Source organism: Conger conger, chromosome 2, assembly GCF_963514075.1.
Source record: "Conger conger chromosome 2, fConCon1.1, whole genome shotgun sequence".
Classification (NCBI taxonomy): domain Eukaryota; kingdom Metazoa; phylum Chordata; class Actinopteri; order Anguilliformes; family Congridae; genus Conger; species Conger conger.
The window spans coordinates 49,467,971-49,481,677 of NC_083761.1; the positions used below are offsets into that span (position 1 = coordinate 49,467,971).

General features: G+C 39.4%; 1 protein-coding gene across 1 annotated transcript; it reads left to right on the forward strand.

Annotated features, from left to right (window-relative positions):
• Nucleotides 1-3,916: 3,916 nt before the first annotated feature.
• Nucleotides 3,917-8,224, forward strand: LOC133121567 (progestin and adipoQ receptor family member 4-like). Its single transcript, XM_061230835.1, has 3 exons — nt 3,917-4,118; nt 7,292-7,510; nt 7,791-8,224. The coding sequence occupies exons 1-3, from the start codon at nt 3,953-3,955 to the stop codon at nt 8,222-8,224; spliced, it is 819 nt and encodes a 272-aa protein (XP_061086819.1). The 5' UTR covers nt 3,917-3,952.
• The last annotated feature ends 5,483 nt before the right edge of the window (nt 8,225-13,707 follow it).

Genomic DNA, 13,707 nt, shown 5'->3' on the forward strand with positions numbered 1-13,707 from the left:
GTACTCTACCAAGACAACCCCCACCTCTCTGAAGGAGTACTTCCTTACTCCTACTCTTACCACTATGTAAAATCAATCATCAGTCATTTGACAACCAGCTCAAACATGCGTGTAAAAAAATGTTTAAAACCCCTGTGACAAAGGATGGCGATGCTATATTACATTACATTATTGGCATTTGGCAGACGCTCTTATCCAGAGCAACATACAGTTGATTAGACTAAGCAGGAGACAATCCTCCCCTGGAGCAATGCAGGGTTAAGGGCCTTGCTCAAGGGCGACACCGGGATTAGAACCACCGACCTTGTGTGTCCCAGTCATTTACCTTAACCACTACGCTACAGGCCACACATTCAATGATAATGGAGTTTTAGGAAATCCTAAAACATTCATTATCTAAACTTGGAATGTTGTAACAGTAATTAGTTTCCATAAAACTATGCTGAAATTAGTTTCAAAGCAATTGTAAAAAACTGTTAAGTAGGTAACTTTTTAGATAACAAAGTATTTATCAGGGCTGTCAAATGCCAAAATCTGCATAAGAACTGTGGCAAGTTACCCAAAAGATGTGGAACAACCAACCAGCTGATTTTCTGATAAAACTTGTACCCAAGAAAACTAATGCAATTTTAAAGGTGATGGGCAGTCACAACAATTAATGATTCGGTTTTGTTTTTAATTGTTCACTGCTGTTTATAGCAATTTTTGTGATATTAGAAATGGTTGATTTTATTATTTTTGAAAGCATCGGTTGTGGTTTTTCAATCAAAACGATTTTCCAGACTTTGTGCAGAATTTTCAATAAAGAGGATGAGGCGGAATCTTCCAGAATATCAGACTTTATTCTTCACGCAGACCATAAAGCCGAGGTGACCTAACATCATTCAGCTACACATCATCTTTTATATAGTTTCAAACAGGCTTTTTCCCTCACAGATGTCTCTCTCCCTCCCACCACAATGGTTTCTCAATGTAATAAGGATAGGTAAATTCTGATTGGTTGGTGTCACAAGTGTAAAAAATAAAAAATGTTTTTATTTACTCCACAACTGCCTGGAGAGCCTCCTGGAAAGCCTGGAAAGGTTCCAAGCTCCCCAGAGCCCCTTGCACTCCCACAGGCCCCGCCGTGGGAATAACTAACAGTGACAACATTATACTTTCACACATTGATATGGGTATATATTGTCTTTGCATTATCTGGATCTAAGTGCATTTTATGAATCATGAGTGCATATATTGATTTCACATTTGTGGCTACCAATCACATTGTCTATATTGATTATCACATTAATATGGCTTTTGATATGTGTGCATATTAGGTACATATTACCATACAGGAATATGATCAACTTAATATGTTACATAAAATTTCAACTTAATATTTCCAACACATCTTTGTTTTTTACATGTGACTAAGACTTTTACATAGTACTAGCTCAAGTTTTCTTTCTTATGAAAAGTGGTCTCCCAGGAAATGTTCCCAATGACCATGACATTAGGATAGTCCAAAACATCAGGAGGCCTAACATTTCTATGACAATAATATCAACAACCTAGTGCTGCAAGAAGGTTGAACAGCAGAGAGATGTAGTGTGAAAGGATGAGAGATATTGGGCTGGGTGTAGGGGCTACAGTAGGTGAAGGTTCTGCAGAATGAAAAATGAATCAGGAGATCTGAGGAGAGAGGAGCCATTTGATTCTCTACAAATAAAGTACACTGATTATTAAAAGGAATTTATTCATTCAATTAAATGTCTGCATACAGAAAATTGCATAAATCAACTTGTATTTAAGAGAGATAGGGACAAAGCTAAATCCAATGTTGTAATTGGAGACTGGCAACAGAACTATTTATATCATTGAAGTCATTATAAAAACGCATGAGTTATAATTTTATTCTTTATAAACTCAGCAACAACCTTTTCCAGGGTAACTGACAGAAGTTTTTTACCTATTGTCCGTTCATTCCGCCAGAGATTCACTGAATCAGATAAGGAAGTACATGTCTCAGGATAAAAAGATCACCTATCTTGTTTTCTGTATGTAAGCCTTCTCTATAGCATGCTGCCTGGGGTTACTCAGGACAGGAGGCTACTCCTGAACCTAATCCTGTGCTGTAATTGGTTTACTGATGGCGTGGTCAAGTCAAAGGCTCTCTGACTGGCTGGTAAATGGTGAAAAGCTGGACTGAAGCATGTAAGGGGATAAAGAGGGAATTAGATTGACACAGAGAAATGGAGTGCAGTAAGGGAGAGGGATAAAATTGACGTTGATTTGATATCAGTGGTCATACAGGCACTGATATTACATTTACATTGGTTTACGTTACTCTGTTTGCATTAGGGATATCGCCAACAGAGTAGCAAAATCTACAGTATTTACCATTTGTGAGCTATTGTGTGGCAGCCTCTGCCAAAATATCCTAGTGCATGGCCATTTACCAGACAACATTTTAATTAAAATTGAGCCAAAATGAACAACCTGTTTTCGTAAGAAGGAGGTGCCATGTGTGAACTGTCCATTGATGTAAATATTTAAGTAGGCTAATATTGCCGGACTGAAACGTTAAGTCAGTATGCCTAGCCTATTTAAATGTGTTTATGAAAGAGCATTTGAAATGGATTGATCATTAAATGGCAAAGCACCCACAACCAGTAAACTCATGAGCAAATGTTTTAGGTGGACAAAAGTGAACACTATAATTTTGACAAAATAAATCACATTTATAAACTGCCTGCTTTGCCTACCCTATTTGTACAACAACAACAACCAAACACTTTTAGATTTTCGATCAATAAAAAAATATATAGATACTAGAGAAAATATTTTTAATCCAGAAAGAAGATACATGTCTTTGCTATGACTATAGACATCGGTACAGTTCTAGGACATTCCAGGCAATTACAGTTCAGTGAAAAGCAGCAGGAGTGAAACTGTTTAACATGTGCTGACTACGGAGAAAGTTTAAACAGCTCAGGGGCACATTGAAACAGCGTCTGAAATGTCAGGGCAATGCTTTGTTTTATTACCATTCAAAGGTTGGTGAATGCAACATTTCTTAACGTTACTATATTTTGTCTTTACTAACCACATATGACTCACATTAATATGTAATGAATGTCTTAGCGAGTGCTAAATGGGACTGAATAAGTGCACAGTATACATAGATTCTACAAAGTTACATTAACAGTTATTTTGGCTGATGTGTTTATAGTAGGCCAGGGCATGCTGGAACACAGCGTTCCAACGTGCCCCGGCTGTACTAGTTAGACTCCTGCATGGCTCACAGTTTATGTTTACTAGTAACATGTATCAAAACTATACTGCATTATAACCCACAAGACAGAGATTTAAATGACGTATATGTGGAGTTTGTGGCGTAGACATATCACCAGCTAATTGAAAAATACTTTGGTGAGAAAACATTAGGACGACATGCATGGTGCTAAAACAATTTTTTTTTAAAGATTTTTTTAAGTTTGTCCTGTTAAACACTATACTACATACATGAAACCAAACCCATGTTTCAACATACCCGTGTTTGTGCCCCGGTCTCCCCTACTTCATGAGAGCCTATGGATTTTGCTATTGAGACAGCAAGCTACTTAACCGGCTAAGAATAGCTATTTAACCCGTCTTCACTGGTGTACGGGCACTCCATAAGAATGCTGCTGACAGAGAGACAGGTTTCTGTAACCAGAAAGGTGAAAGTCAGTGAACGATTCTGTGCACAGGAACTGCTGAGATTTCTTTTGGTATTTTTTTTTTACAGAATATGGAATCCTCAGCTGGCAGCCTTCTATGTGTGTATCAGTATAATACAGGCCTCGCATTTTACATGCGATAGCTTTAACTGATAGTTTAAATAGAATTGTTAAATAGGCACAGACCACATTAATAATTCTAAAGGAATTATTATTTTTTGGAAGGTGGTTTGTTTATTGGAACCATAATGACACTTCTAAACGGGCCAAGGCTTTTGGATTTGGCAAATTCACCTCCGCATCTACAGTTCAACAAATATGTTCTGACAGGTTACCGGCCGGCATTATCAGTGCAGGATTGTATCAAAAGCTTATTCTACCTGCACAACGAGTTTGGGAACATTTACACGCATGGTAAGCAAAAAAAACTAAACAAATAAATGTAGCTTAAGTAGATTATTAAGACCAAATATATCAGCATTTAATAGGCTAAAAAGCTTAAGCATTCACAGCTATGTACACCGACCAAACTTTCCATCTCCCTTTTTCTCACAGCTGGGAAGCCTAACATTATATTGTGTCAGCTTGGTCAGTGTGCAGCCTAGAAAACAGTTCTTAAATTTGTCTGATTAATGTTATACAGTAGCTGTGTTAGAATTGTTTGTTAAACACCAGTTGACTGACTGATTATTTTGTTAATATAACATTTTGAAAGTCCTTAACTTTCCTTTTATTGAATAAAAAGCAATTGCATAGATTGGGTTTTGTTAGTAGTCCAATTTTATAGTCATTTGGTTATTCCAAGGATTAGAACTACAACTTCTGCACCCTGCCTCTGCCTCACATTCAATTGTAAAAACAAACAAACAAACAAACAAACAAACAAACAAACAAGCAAACAAAAAACAGGGCAGTGCAATTAAGGGAATCGCATTGGTTTTATTTTGATTTTGTGGTGTTTACTTTAGTGTTACTTTTCTGTTCCTTTTTTGTATGATTTCTGTGCTTCCTATTTTTTAAAATCTGTTGTATCTGAACTGCTCGTGTAAAGCACATTGAGTTGCTTCCTGTGTGAAGTGAGCTATATAAATAAAGTACAGGAGATGTGGTGGAGGAAGACTGAAAAAACTTTTCTGTTTACTGCTGCAAATCATCCCTCAACTATTCAACTTTCAGGATAATACCACCTTTTGAATGATGTGTATGGTGAAATTTGTATAATTATTTACCATTTCTATCTTTGCAGTCAATTTCTTTACAACCTGATTTTGGATGATATTACAGGACCATTTTTCTGAGTGCTATCATCATGAAAATGTTCAAGCCTTTACTTCATATCAGGGAGAGTGATAGGAGCCAATCTAATCCAATCTATCTTTTCTAATACAATTTTCGAGAACAATTACGCTTGATTACTGGTGATATGAAATGGCTCAGAACAATCTTTAAAAAATGTCTTATTGAGAATCTGAAAGAATTATAATGATATCTTACTTGGTTCAGATTATAGACTGCAACAAAAATGTTTGTAATTTGTAATTTCCACCATCAAAATTAATAAAATGTGCTAATTAGCTCATTTACATATTTTGTTGGAATTTATCTTTCAAAGTCTCATTTAAATACCTCATGATAATTCAAGTGTGTACCTGGAAGACCAAAGATGCGTTTTTGGTAGAACATAACCTTAACCCATGACAATGATAACAATCCCCCTATCTAAAGAGCAAGTGTGGTCACCCATTGGCTTCATGACAATGTTACCATATGTCTCGCCATCTCAGTCACCGGATCTTAACTCAGCATTTATGGGGGATTCTGGAATCTGAGAAGGCACTTTCCACCTCCATTAACAAGATAAGAATTAATTACACTTATTGTGAAAAAGTGGTGCCACATCCCTCCTGCAGAATTTCAGATGTTGGTATGGTATGCTATGACAGATTTAATTGATATTTGGAATAATGACAAACTTTAGGAGCTGATTGTATGATTAATTGTAGATTAACTGACATATATCCACACACCAGAGGCTATGGCTGTATGGTCAGTGCTGTTTTGCCAAATGAGGAGAGTGAAGAATCTAATCGAAATAGATGTTGATGCTGCAAAACTCCAAACAAATGACAGAATTGAATATGGAAAAGACAGGAAGAGGGAACATAACAACAACAATTGATACAAGTGGTACTCATTTAATTTGTGTTTTTCCAATAAAGGTCACTCATTGTCAGTAGGATTTAGTCTGATAAGCATTAATGAGGGACTAATGTCACAAATGTCTCTGTCAGTAGTTGTAGTTGCAATGCCAAAATAATAAGTATTTGTATACAGTCCCCTCCAAAAGTATTGGAACAGCAAGGTAAATTCCTTTGTTTTTGCTATACACTGAAGACAAATGAGGTCAAAAGATGTACATGAGATGACAGATTCGAAATCCAGCTTTTATTTGCAGTTATCTTTATCGAGATCTGTTAAACAATTAAGAACATATCATTTTTAGACAAGCAAAAGTATTTGAACATGAGAGACACAGGTGTTTCTTGTTGCCCAGAGGTGTCCAGTTTGATTGAATTGTTAAACAATGAATGTCTGAATGTTCTGAATGTCTACTCTTGGTTTTAGCCTTGGGTTTTGCCTGTGAAGACTGCATTTGTGCTAGAAAAAATAAACCTCCATGAAGACCAGAGAGTTGTCTTTGGGAGAAAAGCAAATTGTACAACCACTTTGCTTTTGCCAAAGAAAGAAACCGCTGGCATACAGAACAATAGATATCGAACCGGTCGACCGAGGAAACAACAGCAGTTGATGACAGAAACATTGTGAGAGCTGTGAAGAGAAACACCAAAACATCAGTCAGCAATATCACACACAACCTCCACAGGGAATGGGTGAAGGTATCTCAATCAACTGTTCGAAGAAGATTTAGAGAGCAGCAATATAGAGGCTATACAAGATGCAATCCACTCATCAGGAGAAAGAATCGGATGGCGAGATTAGAATTTGAAAGAAGTACAGAGATGAGCCACAAAAGTTCTGGAACAATTTTTAGGGACTGATGAGACCAAGAATATCCTCTACCAAAGTGACGGAAAGGCCAATGTGTGGAGAAAGAAGGGATCTGCTCATGATCCGAAACATACAAGCTCATCTGTGAAGCACGGTGGAGTAAGTGCCATGGCTTGGGCTCACTAATCTTTATTGATGATGAAACTCATGATGATAGCAGCAGGATGAATTCAGAAGTCACAATAGAAGGATGCAACAGTTTGGTGATTTAAATAGGTCGCGGACTTGATGCAGTTATTGCAAGCAAGGGCTATGCTACCAAATTTTAATTGTTATTTCCTTCCATTTACTTAAAGACGCTCTGTTCCAACACATTCCTGTAAAGACCAGGAAATAAAAGCTGACATTTTGAACTCTTGTCTCGTGTTCATCTTTTTATCTCAACCCCAAATGTATTCAGTGTATTGCATAAACAAAGGGATTCACCGTCCCAATACTTTATGGGGACTGTATGTATCATCATAGCTCATTTGGTACTGTTTGTGTGTGTTAGCACATATTCTTCTCCTGTCTCTCAGGAATTCCATTGCTCTGTTTCCTGGTGCTGCTCCCCCTAAGCATCCCCTGGTCTCAGATCAATGTCACATGGCTGGGTGTGGTGCATTTTCTAGCCTGTCTATCCCCAGAGGTTGGCTCTGTGCTGTATCACCTCTTCATGAACCATGAGGGCGGGGCACCAGTCTACCATACACTGCTGTCCCTCGATATGCTCGGCGTCTGCATGGTCAACACCTTGGGTAGGAAGTGGTTTGGGGAGTTTGTGTGTGTGTGCGGGGGGGGCTAGCTCTTTTTGCTGTGTCAAAGATTAGATTATAGCACAGTGTAGAAAATATAGGGCCAGTTTTGTATGGAGAATTTCAATTCAAAATTGAATTTAGTCTAGGATTAGACTTAATTTGTGTCATTGAAACTGGCCCATAGTGCTTTTTATACGTCATACTCTCTTTTTCTTTCTGAACAGAAAACCAGATTTTTCCTGTGCAGCTCATAACCAAATCTGTCTTCCTCTGCACACAGGAGCGCTGCCCATCGTATACATCACACTTCTGTGTCACCCCTTCATCCGAAACACAGCCCTTCTGGCCTACGTCTTGCTCTCCATCCATGGTGTCTACTGTGCTGTCACGGCCCGGAGCAACCTACGTCGTCTGCGATCCTTCGCCTGGCAGGCGCTCTTTCGCTTCTTCCTCTTCACGCTGCGCTGGAGCGGCGTGGGCACGGGCAGCCCCTCGTCGCTGCGCCACTTCCTCGTCATGGACTTCCTGGCCATGCTGGGCGGCATCGTCAACATCAGCCGCATCCCGGAGCGCTTCCGGCCAGGGCTCTTTGACTACTGGTGCAACAGCCACCAGATAATGCACGTGCTGGTGGTCCTCTCAATCGTGTTCCTACACTGGGGCATGGTGGAAGACTTACTGTGGCTCAACAACTACCACTGTCTGCCAGAGTGACACCTCCAGAAATAAGTGCATTTAGAGGTTGGAAAATGGATGTGGACACACAGGAATCCATGAAATTGAGAGTATTTGGTGGAGATATTGGTATGCGCACAGTTTAACTGAATCTCTGGTTATAACCTTAGCACTTTCATATTTACACCTACTTGTGTTTAGATGCACTTTACAAATGAACAGGGGTTGAATCTTTACGTTGCACACTGTATATTTCACAGGTGCCGTTCTTGCAGCGAGGATTAATTGAAATGATTACAACCTTTCGTATTCTGAATTACATTCCTGTCATTTACATGTAACTGAGTGCATTTACTTGGATTATACATATATTTTATTGATTACAGCTGGAGTGAATAATTGTATGTGTATAACTTAATTGATCTACAATACAATGCATCCTAACAGAATAATTAGAACATTATAATGCATTCTACATTATATTGCTATATTCATAGCTAGATATTCATTGCACTATATTATATTTGGTTTTCAGTGATTACTTTATATGAGAATAAAGTCATTCTGATTGATAAGCATCTTGTGAAGGTATATAACTGTTCCACTTCGGATTCAGATTTGAAATACTTCCATAAAAGTTCAGCTCTATAATTGTTAAAATATAATATTTATTTCTACACTCATACAGTATATTTTAAATCATGTAAATTTAATATTTCTTCTAGCACTAGAACATCAAAATAGTTGTATCATGGTAAAGGACTGTATTGTCCGGTAATGGTGCTACTTTGTCTAAAAATTACAAATTAAATTACATTTCAGATAAATAATTGTAATATGCTTGCTTTTAGTGGTACTGAATTATTCATATTAATATTAAGAATATTTCCAATATTTTTGTTAGACGAACTGGCTTTAACATGGCATGGGAACATTCAGGGTTTGAGGGCTTAAACAAGAAAACACACTTCAAGTAACTCCACAGCAGCATATAGTGCTTTATTGCCTCCAAAGGTTGTATGTGCTGTATCTGGATAAGAGCGTCTGCCAAATACCATTAATGCAATGTAATGTATGTGTGTACATTTCCTGACTATTCTATTATTGCTCTGGAACTGTAAAGGAAAGTAATGGCACAAAATAAAAATTATGTTTATGTTTACCATTATGAATAAGCAGTATATAATTAATCTGGGACATGTATTATTAAACAGGATTACTGAGTTACGTAAAAGTAAAATCTGGAAACCACCCAAATCTGGAACATGGACTTAAAGTTACAATAGGTAATTTCTGACTTCTAATGGTCAAGAGAGGAATTACAGCAACACACTCAAACCTCAACACTGTTTATCACACCCATTCTCTGTGAACGTGCTGACGCTGAAACACCATTGGCTGTGGCAATTAGAACCAATTTTCAACCAATGAGTTCAAATTATTGTACAGCTATACGATGTTTTGGTACAGAGTGCTGGCCCGTGAACTGCATATTTTGAAACACGAATTTAAGGACTATAAACACAGGCAGAGGGTGAGACAACATGTCAGTGAGCCTTTTTCAATGATAGGAAGGGATTTACAATGGTCTTTTAACACAAAAATCTTACCTATTGTACCTATTGTACTTTAAGTGAAAATAACTGTTCTGGGTTTTACTCAGCACAATTATCCAGCTAACTCAGTAATTTTGTCTCATAATCCTGTTTTAATATTTTCCCATGGACATACATATGCAGTAGATACAATAACAAAGGACGATTGAATATTCTTATGACATTATTTTTTCAATATTTGAACTTCAATCCATCAAACATACAGTACTGTGCAGAAGTCTTAGGCACCCTAGACTTTATTATATATATTATACATATGTTGTTGTTTTTTTGTGTGTTAGTATGAAAGAACATTTGAGATTTCCAAATATTCATTTTCCAAAAGATTTAATTCTACAGAGACATTTTTGTATTTAATTGAAAAAAGTAACATATTACTGTAAGCAATTGACTACTTTTTACATAAAAACTTGATCAAGGCTGTCTGAGATCAGAAGAATGGAGCCAACCAAAGTCTGCAGAAGAACTGTGGCAAGTTTTCCAACATGCTTAGAACAACCTCCCTGGTGATTGTCTTATAGAACTGCAGGACAGCGTTGGCTCAGAGAAGTGATGCAGTTTTAACGCCGAAGGGTGTTCACAAAAAATATTGATTGTTATACAGGTGCCTAAGACTTTTGCACAGTACTGTATATTAAAAACATATTACAAATGCATTTCCATATAATGTTGTTGAAGAGTTAATAAGCAAATGATTACAGATGTAAATGGCAGTAAGCTACACAGTAAGGTCTGCATGATGAACAAATTACTCATATAACCAATGAGAACTTTTATGTACATTTTTTATTTTTAGGACAGCAAGCCTGATACCATTTTATAAAATATTTAAGGAATTTAAATACATTTTGGCTCCAGCACATTTGATTTGAAACAATTTTGAAACGCAATTTATTCTTTCAGAAGATGAGCACACAACAAGAATGGGAAAATAACTCGTAACCCTTGCGGGATCTGGGCTAAAACAACAAACCGACTTGCATATCTTTCCAGCTGCACTGGCATCTCGGCTTGCTTTTCAGCTTTTTGCCCATCAGGTGTCACATTTTCTCCACTACTGTGTGCTCCCAGTCTCAGACGCCTACTGCGGAAAATACCAGACATTTAACAGCCTGGACTAATTCAAAACAAAGTAGGCATGGTCCTCAGATCGCCCTGCCTCCTTCCTGCAAATTGTGCCTTTGCCACACACCTCCACCATCAGAAGGCAGCCGGGTTGCATTCGGCTTGACCAACTCCCCCCCCTTCCCAGGAGAGGAAATTGGCACAAGTGTTTGCAGACCCCGGCCAACGGATTAACCAGAAGCGGAATGGCTGGAGGACCAGATACCACCGGCTAGTCCTGGTGTTGGTGTCCTTCAGTGGAGCCAGGGGTGAGGCAGTAACGGAGAGTCAGTTCCGTCCATTTCATCGCAAGACATTCTTTCTCGATGGTACTGTACCAACTCTCCCTGGGGCTGAGCTTGTGGCTGATGTAGAGGACAACACCACCCCCAGTCCTCTATCCGAGGAATTGGTCTGAAGACGAAAAGGTTTAGCGAAGTCAGGGCTAATCAAGACAGGACTGCCCCATGAGCATACTTTAATCGTCACCTGGCACTGCTCCGTCCACCAGACCGGATCTGAGGCTCCATTTGAAATGAGGTCCATCAAGATTCTAGTGAGATAAGAGAAATCTTGGATAAACTGGCGATAGTAATTTGCTATCCCCAGGAATGATCTGTTTTTTGGACTTGGATTGGGGACACGACAAAATGGCCACGGCTTTATCCACCAGAGTGACTTACTTGTCCCCATCCAAAGAGGAACCCCAGCTAATGTACTTGCATCCATCCAATTGCGCACTTCCCTGGGTTTGCAGTGAGCCATGCCCGTCGCAGCGTCTTCAGGACGACTTGCAAATGCTGCATATTTTGTTGCCAGTCATTACTGTGGATGATAATGTCATACACAAAGATGGTGGCGTATGCAGCATGCCGTCTTGAGAGCCTGTCCATCAGATGCCAGAAGGTTGCCGGAGCTTGATGTAATCTGAACAGGAGAGTGACGAATTGGTGTAATCCGAGTGGAAAAAGACGATTTTTCCTTGGACTCTCGAGGCAATGGAATCTGCCAGTAACCCTTGGTTAAATCCAGCATCAAAAAAAGCTGTGTTCTGCTTTTGCCTGTATTTACCCTATGTAACTAGTCCTTAATTATGTAAAAATTGGCACCATGCTATGCTTTTATCCCACAATTGAAAACACGGGGAACTGGGGCTGGAATGGGGTAATGATGGGGAACTGGGGAGCAGGAGGAAAGGGAAGGGGAGGGGTCTGGGGGGAGCTGCATGATTCTTCTTCCCTGTGTCCTCTCCAACAGACAGGTAATTCTCCACTAGTTGGATAACCACACTCAGGGAGGTTGTTTGATGGCACCGGAGTCAGTTGCACGTCCCTTTTCGGAGCCCCAAGACAAACTGCTCTAGTGCCACCTGCTCCACGATGTCATCGGGAGTGCAGCCCTTGGGTTGCAGCCCTTGGGTTGCAGCCCTTGGGTAGCAGCCAGTGCCGGCAGGAATCCAGGAGCTGCTGAGTGTAGGCATAGGGCCGATCGACTGCCACAAACTCTGCCACGTTCTCGTAGTCTCTTCCTGTGGCGTAGTCGGCCAGGGCCCCGGCCAGTATATTCCAGGCAGCCCGTCGTGCCTCCCCTGACAGCAGCGGTAGGAGCCATGGCCCGAGGACAATGCCTCTGGGTTGTCCTCTGGCCCCATCTTCTGTAGCTCGATGTTGGCCAGGAGAGTTCGATCTGCAGCTTGTGATGCCGCCTGATGTTGATTGTTCTGCAGACTGCAGAGAGCTTGATGTTGCAACACCATCTGCACTAACGGAGAAGTTTCCATCTTCGAAGACTCCTCTATCCCGGGTTCCGGCACCAAAATGTCACAAGCTGTGTGAATCCCCTAGGAGGATAGATGAGCTGGACATAAGGAGGTTGCACCAAACTGAAGCCTCTGTGAGCTCTGCCAAGTTTCTTTTCCTTCTCTCATGTGAGTTCCCTATGTGGACTAATGTTTCAGGGAAAACATGTTGCCTGGTCTACAACGCCATGTTGTAATTTAGGGTGTAGTCTTTTTGAATAATGCGTATATGGCACATTCATTTAACTAGGGATAGGGATTAGCTACCCCTCACCCTTTTTATCCCGTTATTGGATAGCTTCCTAGCTGGTCGACTTTCTAAGTCTTGAGATATGGATTGTACTTTGGTTACTGTGTATCTTCACAGAAATGTTCTATTTGGGTTTTTTTTGTAACTATTTCGATGTTAGATTGTTACATTTCTCTTGTGTTGAGTCTGCATCGAGACTGCCTGTCTGCCAATTTCTTTAATCCTGTAATCCTGTTAATGCATACTAGTATGTTTGAGAAATCTAATGAAATCAGTGGGGGTGAGTGTAGCAGGATTAATAGTTATGAAGATTTCACTAGTCTCCATCACCGTATGGCTCTATATTTCCTGTAATTGCTTATCTGGTCTTATTTGTGGGTTTGATTTAATATTCTTCCCGTGTTGAGGCATTTTGGGATTTTGTTGGTTAATGCAAAGTCACTTGGAAAGGGAGGGAGTAGCTTCCAAAGAAGCAAACTGTATACCCATTATTCTTCCCTTTTCAATTGGCACTTTGATGAGCAAGGTTGGTGTGATGCAGTCTATATACAGTGTATTCATATTTAATCCCCTGCCTCACACAAGTTATTTGTTATTTTATCTGCATATTTTGTGCAGATAATTCTTTTTATGTTACCTGTTTATGCTTTTATTGAAGTTCTATGTAACTTGCTAAATTGCTCTCTATTGATAAGCTAGTTAATAGGACAGCTTGCTAAGGTTTCAGCATGGTTTATTGGCAGGTGGAGAAGTT

What these genes read in the sequence shown, in the direction of transcription:
- LOC133121567 (XM_061230835.1), top strand. Translation starts at nt 3,953, where the DNA reads ATGACACTTCTAAACGGGCCAAGGCTTTTGGATTTGGCAAATTCACCT. An exon ending in TGGGAACATTTACACGCATG is followed by an intron (nt 4,119 to 7,291) that starts GTAAGCAAAAAA and finishes CCTGTCTCTCAG; the next exon opens with GAATTCCATTGCTCTGTTTC. An exon ending in CTGCATGGTCAACACCTTGG is followed by an intron (nt 7,511 to 7,790) that starts GTAGGAAGTGGT and finishes CTCTGCACACAG; the next exon opens with GAGCGCTGCCCATCGTATAC.